Genomic DNA, 19970 nt, shown 5'->3' with positions numbered 1-19970 from the left:
ACTTTTGCTTTTAAATTCCATTCCTGCAATTTTTATCTTCGTCTTGGGCATACCTCCTTCATCTTCTTGATTCCCTGACATACTGTCACAATCTCCTATTTGATTTTAAACATTACTTCTTCTTACCTATTTCCTTTATCCCTCCCCTTCCTTCCCTGCTTTCACTCCTTTATATCTTTATGTTCCTGATTGCTGTTAATTATCTTGGTATCTACAGTAAGATTCTTGGTGTAGATCTCTATGCAGAAGTTAATCCAACTTGAGGATTATTATGGAATTATTATAGAGTTCAGCTAATACTATTTTATAAATTAAGCATATGGATATCATTTTTCATATAAATAAATGTTAAGGATACATTTCTTAGGAAGAAGGAATATTCTAATACTTCTATCACCCTCATAGATGCTTATCTTTTTTCTTCCCTCTATTATTTCTAACTATGCTTTCCAAAAATTTATTTTTACATTTATTTCAGAATTATATTTTATAATTTAAAGTTTGCTCTGTGGATACATTTATCTGGAATTTGGGAGGAGGGGAAAGAACCATGCTGTGGCTGACTGTGCTGTGTTCTTCTTCCTACAGCTGTTCAGAATTTCCTCATTTTTTCATCCCAAGTTGCTATTCGTGGGATCCCGTTCACCTTGTCTACCCAGGAAGATGTCATGGTTCCAGTTTCGGGGAATCCTTCTTTCTTTGTTGGGATTGATTTTGACGCCCAGGACAGCACTATCTTTTTTTCAGATATGTCAAAACACATGATTTTTAAACAAAAGATTGATGGCACAGGTGAGAAACGTTTCTCTGTGTGTGTGTGCATGTTTTGCCTTTTTATCGCAATGATACTTATAACTTGATAATTAAAACTCGGTATCTAATTTTTTTTTTTTTTGGGACGGAGTCTCGCTCTGTCGCCCAGGCTGGAGTGCAGTGGCGCGATCTCGGCTCACTGCAAGCTCCGCCTCCCGGGTTCACGCCATTCTCCTGCCTCAGCCTCCCGAGTAGCTGGGACTACAGGCGCCCACAACCGCGCCTGGCTAATTTTTTGTATTTTTAGTAGAGACGGGGTTTCACCATGGTCTCGATCTCCTGACCTTGTGATCCGCCCGCCTCGGCCTCCCAAAGTGCTGGGATTACAGGCGTGAGCCACCGCGCCCGGCGGTATCTAATTTTTAAGCAGAGTCTTTACAAAGCCTCCTAAATAGTTTTAGATTGAGAAAATAAATTTATTGCTTTTTTATGGATTAAGGTAAAACAAACACCTTTCCTTTATTTTAGAAACAAGTTATTTTTGGGAACAGAGATGGGAGGATTGCTTGAGTTTGACACCAGCCTGGGCAACATAGTGAGATTCCACTTGTACCAAAAAAAGAAAAAAATTAGCCAGGCATAGTGGTATGCACCTGTAGTCCCCACTACTTGGGAGGCTGCAATGGAAGGATTGTTTGAGCCCAGGAGTTCCAGGCTGCAGTGAACTATGACCATACCATTGCACTCCAGCTTGGGCAACAGAGTGCAACCCTATCTCGAAAAAAAAAAAAAAAAAGAGTTATGAATGTGTGTGTATTTTAGCAATGACCAATATTAACAAAAAAAGAATGTCAAGTATATGAGAGCCATTAACAGATTAATTGACTAGAAGCTGTTTTTCACACTCAAGTAGCCAGATTGATTAAAGGGGAAGACATGTCTTCAGGAATGCTGGACTATGTAAATGCCAATGGTTCAGCTTGTATTAGTAATAAAATTTGTAAGCAATATAACATACCAACTAAGAGGGCCAGCTTAGGAGCTATGCTACCTACTTCCGAATTCCAGCTTCCCACATTTCCTAGCTTTGTAACCTTGGGCAAGTTACTCAATTTCCTTATGCCTCAATTTTTTAATCTGGAAAATATGCAGGTCATATATTGCTCATAAGGTTGTTGAGAGAATTTTTGGCTAATACATGTAAACACCTAGAGTAATGGCTAGAAAATAGTAAATATTCAGTAAATGTTGGATACCATTATATCTGTTCTCAATATAAAGCCATATTGCCCACCCTACCCTGTCCCCAATCCAGACCTGCTATGGGGAGGGAACAGTTCTTTTGACTGTTTCTTCTTTTGTTTGTCTCCATGTTTCTAAATGCTTTGTTTATACTTCTATTTCTTGATTTATCATTTTTGGTATTTACTTCCTTATTCTAGGTGAGCATTTTGCTTTCTTACATCATTCTTCTGTCCCAGCTTCTGAGTTCCCTCCCCCCATTCTCCTTAAAAAGCTAGATTATACTTTTGGTTACATTAATAATGTGTGTTTATATTATTAACATAATATGAATATAAATATTGTTCACTGCTCAGCCAATTCTAGGATGACATTTCTTGACAATTTTTGACAATTGCCACATCTTCATTTGCTTAGTTTTAAAATATAACAATCATGCATTTTCCCCAAAGGCTCCAATAGCTCTATCAAATGCCTGTACAAAGACAGAAAACAGCCTATAATTTTTTTTTCCTTCTGAGACCCCTATACTGTGTTCCGGTTGGGACTTGTTTTCTCTGGCCTGGTGCACGGCTCTTATCTTCTGACTTCTCTTTGCCACTCCCCTGTGCTGGACCTTCTGTTTGTGGCAGGCCATTTATTTCTTTTTCTAGATTTATTTCCTCATTTTGCTGAAACATGTTATATAATAGCTTCCTGAGAATCATAAGTAGGTGGCATATATTTTGAGTCTTTGAATGTCTGTGAGCGTTTTATTTTGCTCTCCTTTTGACTGTTTGGCTGGGTACAGGTTGCAAGTTAATTTAAATCTGGAATTTGAAAACATTGCTCCAGTGACCTCTAATATCTAGCGTTGAGTCCAGTGCCATTCTGAGTACCATTTCTGTGGATATGACCTTGATATGGATATGGATATGACATTAAAAATTAATCTTCCTCTGTTTCCATTTTCTCTGGATTCCTTTTCCTTTTGATTTCTTTTCACCTTTCTTCTTTGTGATGGAAGCTTTCTCCAAATGTCTGAGTTGCTAGTTTGGTATTTAGGATGAGGTTATAAAACCTGACCTGAAAGTCTGTACATGTGGATAGGCCTTGTCAGCTGGTGAGCTTCAGACAGGGAGGTGGCTTGGTTACCAGACTGCTCCCCAAGGCAGCATTAGTGAGTCTTTTCTGGAGATGATCAATTTCTCCTTCATAGATGCCTCCATTCTCCTTCTTGGGGTAAGGGGAAGATGTGGGGAGATGGTGGTCTGTTCTGGGGGTGATTAATTTCTCCTTCATAGATGCTTTCATTCTCCTTCTTGGGGTAAGGGGAAGATATGGGGAAATGGTGGTCTGTTCTGGGAGTGGGCAGAGGAAAGGGAGCTGAGGGCACCCTTTCAGTATTCCTATAATCCTCCTGTACTCAGTTCCACGTCCATCTCAGTTCTCCATTGAAGACTGTGCTCTGAACCCATAGCCATTCTGCTTCAGCTCCTCCAGAAAGAAAATCTGTGGTCCATTAGAGGAGATAGAGGAGTGGTGTGACACTCAGGATCTGGGAGGGACCTAGGCATTGGATTGCTCCTTTTCCTGACTTTATCTGAGCCCCTTAGTTCCTTGCCCCTGTCTTTCTTAGGACCTGGTGCCTCTGAGTGTGAGTGCACTGAGGCTTCTGCATATATGGGTGTGTGTCTGTCTTCTGTTGACACTTAGTTTGTAGCATTTTCCCCTTCTTGATTGAGTTATCACTCCTCCAATACCTTACTTTTAAAATATTTGTTGGAATTGCTCATCTGCTGTTATTTTACTGTCTTTTAAGTAGCGTTTGGTAGAAAGAGGAGATAAACATGTTTGGTTTGTCAATCTGCTATTTTGAACCAGAAATTATCTTTTTTGAGGACTTAGAATCAGGCCTACTGAGCTTGGAGAACTACAATTGAGCTTGGAGAACTGCAATTGAGCTTAGTGCTCAGCAAAAGGTAGTATTGGGTTTCTCAGCTGCACGCAGGTCAGGTCTCCCATAGGCACCTCCACAGGTCAGCTTCCTTCTGCTTTGTTGATCTGGAATTCTCATTGTATTTTTGGTAAACTTCAAGTCCATATGCTGAGCAATCTTTTAAAATATTCTTCATCATCAGTGGTATGCTGACTCTGTAAGCTTTGGTGAGGGAGGCATTACATTGTTCTTTTTTTTTTCTTCTTGAATGAGTACACAGTATATTCAGGAAATGAGTCAGAAATCAAATTAACCAATGTGGTGGTGGTGTGGTGTAGTGCCAGATACTTGGGAGGATCACTTGAGGTAATGAGTTGGAGGCTGCAGTGAGCTATGATTGTGCCACTGCACTGTAGCCTAGGTAAGACCTGTCTCTAAAGAAAAAGAAAAATAAAAGGAAATCATATTAAAAGTCAGGATTAGCTGAATGAAGCCCTCAGGAAAACTCCCTCCATCAATGATACCTTCTCTTTTCCAAATTCTCTTTTTCTACTGACTTCCCTATCATCAGATATGCTCAAGTTTCTCCCATCCTAAAAAAATATGCAACTTACCCTTCACTCCATGTTCCTCTTTAGTGATAAGTCCTTCTCTACATTTCATGGTCAAGTTTCTTTAAAGATTGATTTGCACTTTACTATCCCCTCTTCCACATTTCTCACTGATTACTCACCTCTCGCAATCTGCCCCCCAGGTGGCTGAAACCCCTCTCATCCTGGTCACCTCTAGTCTCTTTCTTGCTAAATTAAATAATGCCTTTCAGTTCTGTATTTGGTATTTCGGCCATCTTCTCTCAACAATTCTTTCTTCCATGACAGCATACTCCTGGATTTCCTTCTATTTCTTGATCATTTTTTTTTTCTAGTGTACCCTGGAGATCTTTTCTTTTTTGCCTGTTCTATAAAAAACTGTAAATCTGTTGTTCAACATTGGTCCTCCTTTCTCTGAATAATTTCACGCCTTTCATGCCTTTGATTACTATCTATGTAGCAACTATAAATAATTGTGGGGAGACTTTTATAAGAGTGCATTTACTGAGTGTTTTTCTTCCCAACCTGGGGAATGAGGGAAAGATCAAGCAAACTTTTCTGTAGGTCATGATAAAAACCTCTATGCAAGTTCTCTGTCTGAGGTTCAGACCTATAGTGCCAGCTGCCTTTTGGATACGTCACCTGGATATCCTACAATCACCTCTAAACCAACGTGTCTAAGTAGATGCCTCATCCAACTTCTCACATGCCTTAGAGGAAGGACATGACCACTCACCCCTTCCTTAGTGCCCCATCCCCACCTGGTGGTCATCATGAACATTTCCCTCTCCTTTAGCCTCTATCATTAACTCATTAACGTCCAGCCACACTCCTAGAACATGTGGATTGTTCAGTCTCTGTCTCTGTCAACCACCCAAACCTCCGCTTTGCCATGTGGTCCATTAGGAATCTGTGCTCTCATACCATCCTATGCATCTCTCCATCTCAGCACCCATTACCCTTATTTTTGTCTCTTGGCCTAGTTGCCTCCTCCACTTTCACCACCTCACTATGAATTACCTTGAGGGTGGTGTCCACACTTTTTTCCAGATGCTTAACTTCCCTTTGACTTGGTTCCCTCGTCTGTAGAATAGGAGCGATCCTAATGTCTATTTGATTGAGTGGCTGTGAGGATGGATGAATCCATGTAGAGTACTTGGTCCAGTTTCTGCCTCCTAGTAAGTGCTCATTTAATCTAAGCTGTAATTATTAACAGTATTAGCAATACTGTGTTTTCTAAATATATAGTTGGTTGTCTATCACACAGAGAACTTTCTTTTCACAATTTGCTGTATAAATGAAGAGAAAAAGTAGTAAGATTTTTTTTTCTTCCTACCGCAAAAGAAAGAGGTATGGCTGTTTATTCTGATTCAGATTTTCTTTAGTGAAAAAAAGAAAAAAGAGGGGAAAAGAAGGCATAACAACTCCATAAAGAGGAAAGTGTTTTTTTTTTTTTTTTTTTTAAATCAGTTCTGATTTCCTTTCTGGTATCTCTGCTGGTCTTTTCCAAACTTGGCAACTTTGTGACTGTGGAAGACTGTTGATGAGAGGGTTGGGCGGTGATACCTCAAGGTTACCCTCAGGTCGTACCTGGTGGTGTCAGCTTATCAGAGCCGTCTCCCGGTGGTAGTAGGTGAACTCAGGTATCTCTTCTTCAGATATTCTGCAGTGAGAAATTTTTTTCTGGAAGGTTGCACATGGGAGTAAATCCAGGCCATACCATTCCTGGTTCTGTTTGTCAGTATCATATCTACTCTTTGAGATCCAAAGTTTGAGGAATGGATAGATTCTAAGTTTATCTCATGTTACTGCTCAGCAGCTTACAGAGTTTTTTTTTAAAAAAAGAATTCCACATGTGTTCCTGAAATATGCTCCAACTCTGACACAAAATTTCAATATGCATTAGTAGGAAAATTGATGTCTTACAAAATATACTTAGTTTAAAACATGTCCATATTTTAACTTACAGGAAGAGAAATTCTCGCAGCTAACAGGGTGGAAAACGTTGAAAGTTTGGCTTTCGATTGGATTTCAAAGAATCTCTATTGGACAGACTCTCATTACAAAAGTATCAGTGTCATGAGGCTAGCTGATAAAACGAGACGAACAGTAGTTCAGTATTTAAATAACCCCCGATCAGTGGTAGTTCATCCTTTTGCCGGGTAAGTGTGTTCATGTTTTCCTAAGAGCTTGAAACTGTATGTCTTTTACAGTCATTGAAAAGTGATGCCCTAGGAATTTGGTAAGTTCAGCAAATATAAGATTGAACCACATAAGTTGAAATCACCTTAAATTTTATTTCTTTTTTCCTTCAAAAAGCTTTATTTTGTGGGAGTAAAAAAATTGTTTTTAAACCCAAAACATTTCTTCTAACTTTTGGCTTTCCCAGTCTTCACTGAAGTGTAGTTTTTTTCACAGCTGCAGAGGACCAAACAATGTGATAGAGATTTAGTAGCGAAGGAGTGAATAGGCAACAGAATTGACAGGAAAGATCCAAATTCTTTCCCTGCTTTAATATATTGATATAAGCTTAGCAAAACTTGCTTAATCATTCAGTAGTTTTCAGAATAAAAAGTTTTTCAGACCACAGAGTTTCATGTTTTACCGTTCTATAATTGGTGGTGCCAAACAAGGAAAGACAGAAGACTTCACAGAATTCCTTTTTGGTTCTTACCTTTCTTATTTACATATGTTTAACAGCTACTGTGTTTATTTAGAACAAATCTGAGCTATGTGTTGTATATGAGTGGAATGATAAAAAAGATGGCCGGTAACTCACTAACGCCTGATTACCCAGGGAACATCCATCCCTGTGCTTCCATTAGGTATATAATCTCATCAGATCCCAAAGCTAGTTTGTGAAGGAGGTATGTGTAAATACCCATTTTAGAGAGAATGAATCTAAGACCCAGTGAGATAAAGTGACTTGTGAAAGAGCCCGCAGCTATTAGGCAACAGTCAGTATTCAAATTCCAGACCTGTCTGACTGGAATGCCTGTGTGCCTAAAAAAAGTCTGTTTGCTGCATCTAGAGTGTCTGCTTTAATTTTCTCTCTGTAAGATAATAAAAGAGACACATTTCAAAACTGATGTTATTATTGATAAGAAATTTCATTGCCCTATAGCAAGTTAAACAGTTGATTTTTTAAATGGATTTGTCTTAACTCAAACTGTTGGCCTTTGGTTTTGAAAAACTGTTGAGTTCCTTTCCTGATGACTCTTGTTTAAAATGATATGAAGTAGTTACATTTCAGAAAGTTACATTTTGGAAAAGACTAATTTTGATTCCTCTGGATATCATAAAAGAGAAAAAGGTGTTTTTTTTGTTTGTTTGTTTGTTTTTGCCTCTAGACTTGTCTTTTTCCCACTCTTTAGAATATTGAAAAAATGCCTTGGTCAGATACTGTTTGCGTTGCATTGATTTGGATGCTTTCTTCATCTGAGATGAATGGTTTCCTGCAAATGTATCAATTTCTTATGCAAGAATGACTAGAAGATCCTGAATGTTTAATCCAGAGAGAAAGAGATTGAAATCTGTTTTCTTGCTCTGCTTGTTGTTTATTACTTTATTTTAACAACATGGAATATTAATAGGTAACCTGAATTGTGTCTTGTTAGAGAATACGTTGGGTGACAATAGTTTTAGGTCCTAAAATCTAAGACAGTAGTTCTCTTCTCTCAACGCCCATTTAAATGCCATTTGTGTTTGTGACTTTGGTTACATGTTGACAACTAAATTTTAACTGACAATTATGTCAGTTATACACTAAATATGTTAAGCTCGATAGCATATAAAGAAAACGAAATTAATTGCAGTATCTGGAGAATCTGTTTGTTCTAAATCTCTGGAAATCGTGTAGTTTGTCCCAGTGTTAACAGCCTTGACTTACTACTGCTTTTTCTAGGTATCTATTCTTCACTGATTGGTTCCGTCCTGCTAAAATTATGAGAGCATGGAGTGATGGATCTCACCTCTTGCCTATAGTAAACACTACTCTTGGATGGCCCAATGGCTTGGCCATTGATTGGGCGTAAGTCGGCATCATCATCCCCGTTACTTAGTTCCCTTTTACTGCAGAACACATAATGAGGCAGGTTGGGTGATACGATGAAGTAAGGAAACTGGTACTGCTTGCGCTTGTGGAATTTTAAATAATTAATTGGTGATGGGAAAAGGATATTGAATAAGAACACAAAGAACATAAACATAGTTGGCCAGCTACTGCTGGGGTGAAAACTAATTAATTCATGAGTATTCTGAGAAAATTACTAGAGAAAGCTGAATGATAAGATTTAGTGGAAACTTAAGATGGGGGTGGTGGGTCCCAAGCCCCATTGGAAGTAGGGTACAGATTTGATGAACTGTAGGTTGTATGTAATTTCTTACAGGGAGCGTCTTGAGTTTAGGAAATCTTTGGAGTCAATTAATCAACAAATGCACATTTGCTTACATGCACTTTGGGAGAACTTTGAAAGTATAAGATATGGTTCTCAAGAAATTGATGATCTATCTGGGACCATAGGAAAAGGAATAGAGTAAATAAGCTTATAAAGATGAAAATGCCAAAGTAACTTATGGGAGAAAAAAAGGGAAGAAATATATTAATTTTTTAAACATAGATTACTACCAATGTTTTTCTTAACTTGTTGATTTCACAAGGAGAAAATAAAATTTCTGGCTCAAAGATAGCAACATTTTAAGTTTTCTAAGACAATTGATTGAAAGTCACTTCATGAAAGTAGCTGTCTCTTTCTGGGGGACATAAAACTATTAAATTTTTAATAAATATAATTTAAATTTTAAAAACTTTGTTTAATAAATGTGTGAACTGACCCTACTGTTTCTGAATGCCCTTTGTGTGAAGGGTGCTCTGATAGTTTTTGGAAAAGAGATAATTAAACATTTTATTATTTTAGTGCTTCACGATTATACTGGGTAGATGCCTATTTTGATAAAATTGAGCACAGCACCTTTGATGGTTTAGACAGAAGAAGACTGGGCCACATAGAGCAGATGACACATCCATTTGGACTTGCCATCTTTGGAGGTATGTTTTAAAGCAATAAAGGTATGTATTGTTTTTACACATTGCAAGTTACAACAGTAAACTCATCCTCATGTGGCATTCTCACAATCCCAGAAAAGCTGGCCACTTTAAAATGAAAAAATTTTAAATAGCGCTATTATATATAGACAAAACATTCGGTTTGTTGATGCTGTATTTCATTTTTAGAGTGTGATTTTTGTTTTGCATATATTTGTATAATGTTGACAATGTATATGGGTGTAGCACTTTGTAGATTACATGTATTATACCATTCAACATCCCAACTACTTAGTTATACAAGTTTCACATGAAGAAACAGTAAATTACTGCCTTCATTTTCAAGAATAAAACAGCAAGAGCTGTTTATAGTCATCATTGTGCATTTCATTATTCTCCAGTGTTTGTAAGAATCTCATTAGAGATCCTTATGGAAAAAACGATTACACGTATTCATCAACTATATATTCACTGAATGGCTTTGAAACTTTTTTATTCAAAATGTTGGAGAACTGACATCATCTTTGTTTTATAGAAGTGTTAGGTTATGCTTTACGAAGAACAGTGAGACATAATTGTTTTTTCATCAACCTTTCCAAATAATTTCATGCTACTAGTGAAAATTGCTGGGAAACATGAATTCTGGGGAACTACAGTCACAAAGAGCACAGCCAATGCTCGCCTGCCTTCTCAGCTCCCCATTTGAGCGTAGGCTTGCTGTTGTGAGTTGAGTTGCTGGGAATAAGAATATAACCTGGTACCATGAAACAGGTGGTTTGCTTAGTCTTGAAAACAGGAGCTCTGTGAATGGTTGTACAGCTTGTGCACTGCATAAAAATGCTAGGCCAAGAGGGTGAGGAGAGACTGAAATCTATCCTGGGTCTGTTTGACAAACCATAATTACTCTAGTTAGAGGGGTCATGTTTTGTTTAGGTCTACCAAAAGCCCTGTGTATATGCTAGTTGTGTCCCTGGTTGAAACCTCCTACTTTGAATAATTAACATAGTGCTTGAAAAGACTAGACACTCACTATAAATCAAAGACTTTCTCACATGCATAGAATGTATGTGTGGAATGAATAGTTAGTAAGTATATTGCATATCTTGTCCTGCTGTCTGTTTATCTGTGGAGGAGTGTGTGGTATTTAAAAAATGCTCATGAGATTTTTGATGAGTTAATTATAAATACTCCTCCCGTACCCCTCCTGCCGCCGCCATCCATTTACTCCCTTTTACTAATGATGTCAGACACATGCTATTTGCTGTCACATAGAAACATTATAAAAATGTTGAATTTTCTCTGCTCTGGGATGGGATGTTTTGGGATTCAAGAAAATGTAGTTTTAGTATCTTTTGGTTTCATCAGTATGAAAAAAATTGAATGCATACCCATGAGGGCAATACAACATTCCCAAAATAGCAATAATTATTTGTTTCTTTCAACATTGTCGTTTATTGTGAATTTCTTTTGGAAAGTTCTTTTGTTGTGCAACACCAGAGAAATTGTGTACCTTTTTACTAAAGGGCTAGATCTTCTTGATTGTGCACCACACAGAACTAAAAGATTTATTGAACTCCTTACTTATTCAAGTATATTAGGATACCTTTGTGAGTAGTGGGACTGGGATTGCCAGTTTCTAGAAAGATTTAGGGAGTCCAATGACTGACTGGTCATTGATTAGAGCACGGATAAGGAAATTGGTCGAATAAAATTTACGACATCTTAAGCATTTTCTGATTAATTAGGGTTTTCTAGTTAAACTATCATTAAAGAGAAAATCCACGTTGATGTAATTATTTCTTTTAAAAATATGTTTACTTTCCTGCTGCAGTAGTTAGTGTAAAGTGAACATGATTAAATTTTTGTTGTTTAGAATCTTACGTTGCCTCTCTCTTACTGTTCTGAGCATCATGGAACATTAGTAGTGTGGTTATAGGTGAACGCACACTTGTGTTGAGATTTTTATTGATCCTCAAACATACAATAAAAGTTCCTTTTTGATCTAGACCTGTACTTTTCCTTCTCAACGGCTTCTTATTTAAGTCAAGGGGAAAAAATACAATATAAGCGCTGTCATTAAAACATACAATATGAACTGTTTGACCTGGGAAGTATCTCAGGAATGATTCAGACTGTCTCCTTCACAAAGTGTAGTATTTGCCTAAGAGCACTCAGCAGGTGAGTGCTTTAGCGGGCGCAGACCTGTGAGGCCTCATTGAGTTGCTCTGTAGAAGAATTCTCTGATTCTTATTTTCACTATTACCTATGCAGAACTAAACCCAATTGCTACTAAATGCCATCATAAAACTCCATATGTGCTTGCCTGAACCTGAACCCTGGTATTATTAACATACAGACTTCCACAGAGCATTACTAGGGTGTAACAAGTCATGGAAAATGGTAACAGAAACATATTACAGATATTTATGGGGGAGATGATCATATCTGCAAGAAGCATTACAAGCCTATCGCATTTTCTCAAGTGATTTATTTATAAGTTAGCTGTGACTGAAAATATTAATCTACCCATGTTTCTTCTCAGAGCATTTATTTTTTACTGACTGGAGACTGGGTGCCATTATCCGAGTCAGGAAAGCAGATGGTGGAGAAATGACAGTTATCCGAAGTGGCATTGCTTACATACTGCATTTGAAATCATATGATGTCAACATCCAGACTGGTGAGATTGCCCAGTTTTTTGGGTTTTTTGGTATGGGTTTATTTATTTGTTATAGTGGCTCCTGTTCTTTTTAAGTACTTATTACTTGAAGGTCTAGCTCCTGATAGTTTTATATTCTTGTCGTTCACATAATCTAAGAGTGTAAGACTTTGAATCTCTGTTCAATGCTGCTAGCCTTAAACATTGTCAGGAAAAACACATTTTGGGACTTTTCCTTACCTAAATGGAGTGTTGTATTTGGCAGGTTGATTTCCAAGAGGAAGCTACTTTTTAGTATTGGGTCTGAAAAATGTTTTGTCCCGTTTGTTTTCCTTCACAAATCAAACCCGTGACCCACCTAGTGAAAATGTACATGACTGACTCCCTTGGGGCTTGGCTTTTGCAGGTTCTAACGCCTGTAATCAACCCACACATCCTAACGGTGACTGCAGCCACTTCTGCTTCCCAGTGCCAAATTTCCAGCGAGTGTGTGGGTGCCCTTATGGAATGAGGCTGGCTTCCAATCACTTGACATGCGAGGGGGACCCAACCAATGAACCACCCACGGAGCAGTGTGGCATATTCTCCTTCCCCTGTAAAAATGGCAGATGTGTGCCCAGTTACTATCGCTGTGATGGAGTCAACGACTGTCATGATAACAGTGATGAGCAACTATGTGGCACACTTAGTAAGTAGCTGTGCACTGGCGATATTTCCTGGGATGAATAGAGTAGAGGTGGGCTTTAAGGAAAATAAATAAAAGCTTGGGCTATTTATATGGGAAAAAATATCTTTTAGAATTTCAGATTCTTGACAAGTACTTTGAAGGCTTTTAGAAAGCTAAGCAAGAAATTTCATTCATAATGTTATGGATGGTTTCTAGCCTTGATTTAGACTATCTTCAACAATTTTTTTCTTTGACATTGGCTGTTTGGGCCAATGCAGTCATTATGTCTTGGCAAACTCCTCAAAAAGTCAAATCGAAATAAACTAGATCTGGCCAGGCAAGGTGGCTCATGCCTGTAATCCCAGCATTTTGGGAGGCCGAGACAGGAGGATTGCTTGAGTCCAGAAGTTTGAGACCAGTCTGGGAAACATGATGAAACCCAGTCTCTACAAAAAAATACAAAATTCCAAATAGCTGGGGCTATTACAAAATACAAAATTACGAAATACAAAAAAAAACCAAAATTACAAGTAGCTGGGACCACAGGCACATGTCACCACATCCAGCTAATTTGTATTTTGTATTTTCACAAAATTTGTAAAATACAAACATTTGTACTTAGGAGGCTAACGTGGGAGAGTTGCTTGAGCTGGGGAGGTTGAGGCTGCAGTTAGCCAAGACTGTGCCACTGTACTTCAGCCTGTGCAACAGAGTGAAGCCCTGCCTCAAAAAAATAAGCCAACAAACAACAACAACGAAAATAAACTAGACCTAACCTTCAGCAACTGAGGCAACAGTATCACAGAATAACTACTTGCAATCATAGCCTTTGGAAAATATCATGTGTTATATTCCTTTTCCCCCATGTTAGAGTAAAATAAATTAAAAATGAAATGGTGATCTTAACCTTTATATTCTTCTTTTGATGGTAATCTAGTCTATATAGTTTGAGGCCTAATAAACACTATTGCAGAAGGCAAAAGTATTACATTCAAATTAAAAAAAAGATAGAGGACAGTTGAAATCTCAGAAATCTCTATCAAGGCGAAATTAATACTAATAATAACTTTTGGAGAGAAAGAGGAGTGACAGATTTGAAAGAGTAAAGTGCTCACTTGTACATTTTTCTGAAATTTCTTAAATGTTCATCTTTTTGTGTGTTATCTTCTTGTTTCTAAGAGCACAACATTTTACCTTAATGTTTTATCTATTTGCACTTTTCATATGACACATTTTCAAGCTTTCTATAGTCTGAATTTGAAATTGTGGTTGGAGGAAGTAACAGCTTGAAAGTTAAGGATGAGCTTTAGAACAGAGTGTGAATCATAGGCAGGTTCCTAAATCTCTCAAAGCCTCAATTTCCTTATCTGTAAAATGCAGACAATTGTATGTACTTTATAGTATTCTTGTGAGGATTTAAAGCAAACTTATATGATGTGTGTGTGCATAACTTAGAAAAATGCCTTTTCTATGATAAATACCAAATAAATGCCAGCTAATAATGATGTTAATGATGATGACATCACTTGATGAACATTTCTCCTTATTATATACAATGCCTCCATTATAAAAGGTGAACTGAGCCTTTACAAGGCAAGAACTCATTTAAAAGTCTGTAAAAATGAGTTTGTTCATAACCAGTTTGTTACTATTGTAGATAATACCTGTTCATCTTCGGCGTTCACCTGTGGCAATGGGGAGTGCATTCCTGCACACTGGCGCTGTGACAAGCGCAACGACTGTGTGGATGGCAGTGATGAGCACAACTGCCCCACCCACGCACCTGCTTCCTGCCTTGACACCCAGTACACCTGTGATAATCACCAGTGTATCTCAAAGAACTGGGTCTGTGACACAGACAATGATTGTGGGGATGGATCTGATGAAAAGAACTGCAGTAAGTTTTGAACTGGTTTCTCTTGGTTGGTCAGCCTTGTAAATAGACTTCAACAACCAAACAGCCTTGCATTCTCTCCTCTAAGGCTCATACAATTTTCATTGTCTCTTTAGTACTTCTATTCCACTTGTCAATCTCTGTATCGCTAGGTTATAAGGATGTGCATGTGCCTGCACATGGGATGCTTAGAGTCCACCTGTAAGTATTGAGTTCTATGGAAGCAAAGCAAGGACTGCCTCTGATGCCAAACATTTCAATTCAGATAGGAATTGAAAAAGTGAAAATCCCTCAACTATCTATTTATATATTTAAAACAATATTAAAAGTCACATAGACATATCCAGACCTTTGGCTGTTGATGTTTCTTTTTCATTTAGTACAAGCAAAAAGACATCAAAATAAAGAGGCACAGAAAATTTAAATTTCCATTGATCTTATCCACCTGTTTTCCATCTTGCCAGTTCTGCTTTCCTTTAGCTTGTTGTTTTATTTCATGTCTTCAATAATAGTTTAAGATGGAGCATAGTTCCCTGGGCTAAGTTCTAGTTCTGGTTGCACGACTAGGCAAGTCACTATCATTTGGAATAGATGAGCTTTAAGATCCCTTCTAGCTTTCATACCCTGTAAGTCTGTGTTTAATATAATTTCATGTTTTGGGTGGGGCCAGCCACTGCATCCGACTCCAAGGCTATGGTCTTAACAGCAAGATAGGACCCTGGTTTTTAGAATTGTTCTGTTTAGACTTTTACATCCAGTTTGGGGGGTCTATCTACACACTGTTGCTACTAGGCATGTGGATCATGCTGGTTTTGTTGCCTAATTGGGCTCCATTGCTTGGCTTTGGTCTAGAGTCATGGACTTCGTAGTATTCGTTAAATGTAGTCCCAGTCCAAGCACATGATGCTTACTTTCTAAATGTGGTCTATTTTCCAAGGTGTAATAACAGTTTCTGACTCTGCCCTGTAATCTTTTATTCTCAATTCTAAAACCTATCCTAGTTTTGAGTTCTTTTGCTTAGCTGACTTTGATAGTGTGGCTGATTTGAAAGAATTTTGAACCCATGTACAATTGAGATAACTTCTGTAGCTATTTAGCCATTTTTAGTTTGACTCTGGTACTTGTTGCACAGGAAATAAACTTGTTGGTTTTGTTTTCGGATGACATTAGATTCGACAGAGATATGCCAGCCTAGTCAGTTTAATTGCCCCAACCATCGATGTATTGACCTATCTTTTGTCTGTGATGGGGACAAGGATTGTGTTGATGGATCTGATGAGGTTGGCTGTGGTAAGTGCATTGCTTTTGTTTTTATTCACAGTGTTTATTTAGAAAAATCTCAGTGTTAACACATGGACAGAGGGAGGGGAACATAACACACCGGGGCGTGTTGCGGGGTGGGGGATGGGGGAGGGATAGCATTAGGAGAAATACCTAATGTAGATTATGGGTTGATGGGTACAGCAAACCACCATGGCACATGTATACCTGTATAACAAACCTGCACCTTCTGCATATGTACTCCAGAACTTAAAGTATAACAACAAAAAAGAAAAATCTCAGTGTTTAGTCATTTTAGCCCTGAGTTAATTTCTAATGCTTTTCTCTTTCATTCTTAGTATTAAACTGTACTGCTTCTCAATTCAAGTGTGCCAGTGGGGATAAATGTATTAGCGTCACGAATCGTTGTGATGGTGTTTTTGACTGCAGTGACAACTCGGATGAAGCAGGCTGTCGTAAGTAACACAAACCCAGCATGTTTCAGACAAAGGGGCCATTTCATTTTTGCCAGTATTGATATTGATATTGCCACACATTTTCCCTAACTCAGACAAACTGGGGGAAAGTATCCTCAAAGGAATGCAGTATTGAACATACAGTAAAATTGAGTAGACATTGCCATATAATGTGTAATTAGCGAATCAAGTGGTTGTATAAATGGACACTTCAAATAGCGTCTTAGATGGGCTAAATGTTCCTTAGATATTTTTGTTTTTATTTTTAGTTTTTCTTAGGACTTCCCTCGTTAGTAGGTTTAAACTTTTGAGGTTCTACTCCGTATAAAGATATTTTACTGGTTTCTTTTAAGTTTCAGAAGAGAGCTCAAATCATGGTGTAGGAATGGTATGGAGCTGTATTTAGTATTGACTCTGATGAATTCATTCTTTGTGCTATTATGTGTTGAATATCTGCTAAGATGTTATTTTTGGCCTTTGTCCTTAGACTCTGGTAAGGGAGATTATAGAAGGCAAGAGACAATTAAGCAAGATAGACACTTACAAGGGTCTTAGAATGGCACAGACAAAATTCTATGGAGGTTCAGAGAAGAGAAATTTCTTCCAGTTGGAGGATTCAAGTAGGACTTCATACAATATAATTCTGATGGATCTATAATCTTCACGGACTGGAAACCTATACTCACATGATTTGTTATTTGCCCACTTTTCGTTTGAAATGAATTTTAGACTTGCAAAAACTCATCAGTGAGTTGATTATTTGTTTGAACAATGGTGTTTCAGACCATAAAAAGTAAATTTTCATGATTTTTCCTCCTGCATCAGAAAGGTAGTGTAAAAAGCCATGGATTAAAATGAAAAGTTAAATAAAATGCTTATACACTTTATAGTTTGCACAACATCTAGAAATTCCTAATCACTAATTTTCCTCTTTCACATTAAAAACATAAAATTCTGTGATGAACTGAGGTTAAACTGTCAATTGGCGCTGGCTTGCTGTTGCCCTGTGAGATCCCTGGTAGAGAGTTTTGGTTTACCCCTGTGAAATAGGGAAGCGGTTCTTACCTATCTCTCCAGGATTGCTCGATGAACAGTGGAAAGTTTGCAAAGAATTGAGTATTTACCATTACCTTTAGTTTTACTTAGTGTGTGCTGGTTTCATTGGATATAGTTCATCTGAGGGAAAATAGTAACACCCAAACATGATATTAAACACATGAAGTTCAAAGTAATCATAGCTATTTAAGCTGTATTGTAATGTTCTAGTGATTCTTTCATAGAAAGATAGATAAACTTTAGTATCGAATCTGCAATTGGAAGAACATTAGAAACACAGGAAAAGGAAACAGAATGTTCTTTTGACACAGGTACTTATCTGCCAGTCAGCAGTTGTGCATTCTGTACTTCGTTTGTTGTCAGATGCACTAGTTGCCACAGAAATGTTTCCATGTACTAAGATGTGGGAGAAGACTCTATATCATTTAGCCTTCAATATTAATTTGGTCATAGTCATTACTATAAACCTACTGTTGGATCCAAAATAATTTCCTCTAAGTGTAGACTATAAAAGGGATCACAAATTACATTCACAAGCCCATTTTCCCCATGTTTTCCTTCTAGCAACCAGGCCTCCTGGTATGTGCCACTCAGATGAATTTCAGTGCCAAGAAGATGGCATCTGCATCCCGAACTTCTGGGAGTGCGATGGGCATCCAGACTGCCTCTATGGATCTGATGAGCACAATGCCTGTGTCCCCAAGACTTGCCCTTCATCATATTTCCACTGTGACAACGGAAACTGCATCCACAGGGCATGGCTCTGTGATCGGGACAATGACTGCGGGGATAGGAGTGATGAGAAGGACTGCCCTACTCAGCCCTTTCGCTGTCCTAGTTGGCAATGGCAGTGTCTTGGCCATAACATCTGTGTGAATCTGAGTGTAGTGTGTGATGGCATCTTTGACTGCCCCAATGGGACAGATGAGTCCCCACTTTGCAGTAAGTTTCCTGACCACAGTTTACTGGCCATAAACTAATTCTGAACAGTAGCCTGGTGTGCATCACCATTGTCACAGTCACTGTGTAGCTTTGTAGGAAGGATTTCAGTTCCTCTCTGAGTTCACATCTGTGTAGGGGGTAACCATAATTGAATTCAAATACATCACCATTGGATAATTTTCTGATTAAATCTTTTGTACTTGGTTATGTGTTTTTACTTCTTTTTATGTCTTTGTTTCAAAAAATGAGACTAAATTGAGGCCATTAGATTGTCAAATTAAATTTGGTTCTGTTGGCAATGTGCTTATTAATTTTTCTAACTTTAATATTTTCTAATTTCAATCAGAACTTGTCACAAAAAAATGAAGTCCAGGGATTTGTATTGCTGTGATTAAAGTGCTGTGATTGGCATGTAATCCTAATTACTGTCATTTCTTTCTTTCCTCTTTAATCAATGCTCACTCTCAGATGAACCCCAGCCAGGTATGATTGTGAAGTATTTCAGATTCTTATGATTTCATATATGTTGTGTTTGTTCTGAAAACATCCTGATTATATTAACTCGCTTCCCTTTCTAATGCATGTCTGTGTTATGACTCTTACAAATATGTTAGAGTACACATGGAAATAGAGGGCGTTTGCATCCCCAGGCATGTGAACTGTCTTAGGGTAGCTTTAGGCATTTTCATTTTGGCCCTGAAACTAAGGCATGATGATGTGTTATTGGATCTGTGTACTCTAATGTTTCAATGACCTTTCCTCTTTGATTTGTTCACTTCATAGATTTTCTAGTCTTTTCTCTTAAATGTTTGTCTGTCTTCCATTTCTGTATAGATAGAAGAATTTCAGAGGCGGAAAATGAGAAACAATTTTAGGTGTCTTTGCATGCTCTATCAATGACACTTTTCTTCCTTGATGTCAACAATATTTTCCCAAGGGTTCTCATTGCATTAAATGGAGTTATACTATCGGGTTGTAGTGAAGAAGGTGATCATACTCCAATAGATATGAAGGATGGTAAATCCTCAGGCAAATTAGAGCAAACCCCGAACAGCCTGTGGAACTCACCCAAGTGAATGCTGCACTTAGCTCTTGTCTGGGCATTGTATTGAAGGTGGCATGAGACTGCATAATAAATGTTGCATAAGAGTGAATCAAAGAAGCAAAGATTCTTGATTTTCTTTCTTCATTATTCTCTTTCTTTTTTTCTAGATGGGAACAGTTGCTCAGATTTCAATGGTGGTTGTACTCACGAGTGTGTTCAAGAGCCCTTTGGGGCGAAATGCCTATGTCCATTGGGATTCTTACTTGCCAATGATTCTAAGACCTGTGAAGACATAGATGAATGTGATATTCCAGGCTCTTGCAGCCAGCACTGTTACAATATGAGAGGTTCTTTCCGGTGCGCATGTGATACAGGCTACATGTTAGAAAGTGATGGGAGGACTTGCAAAGTTACAGGTAATTGC

General features: G+C 37.9%; 1 protein-coding gene across 1 annotated transcript in view; it reads left to right on the top strand.

The window, feature by feature from the left end:
* Window positions 1–19970, top strand: part of LOC105483280 (LDL receptor related protein 2) — a 214626-nt gene that overhangs the window by 84848 nt on the left and 109808 nt on the right. Inside the window, exons 16-26 of the mRNA XM_011744068.3 lie at window positions 589–792; window positions 6473–6665; window positions 8408–8533; window positions 9420–9550; window positions 12090–12227; window positions 12613–12894; window positions 14531–14770; window positions 15938–16057; window positions 16387–16503; window positions 18124–18501; window positions 19714–19962. Of these exons, the coding sequence (XP_011742370.2) occupies window positions 589–792; window positions 6473–6665; window positions 8408–8533; window positions 9420–9550; window positions 12090–12227; window positions 12613–12894; window positions 14531–14770; window positions 15938–16057; window positions 16387–16503; window positions 18124–18501; window positions 19714–19962 (2178 nt within the window). The remainder of the gene's footprint in view (window positions 1–588; window positions 793–6472; window positions 6666–8407; window positions 8534–9419; window positions 9551–12089; window positions 12228–12612; window positions 12895–14530; window positions 14771–15937; window positions 16058–16386; window positions 16504–18123; window positions 18502–19713; window positions 19963–19970) is intronic.

This window comes from Macaca nemestrina, chromosome 11 (genome assembly GCF_043159975.1).
Source record: "Macaca nemestrina isolate mMacNem1 chromosome 11, mMacNem.hap1, whole genome shotgun sequence".
NCBI classification, from domain to species: domain Eukaryota; kingdom Metazoa; phylum Chordata; class Mammalia; order Primates; family Cercopithecidae; genus Macaca; species Macaca nemestrina.
This window is presented reverse-complemented; position numbering and strand designations above follow the sequence as displayed.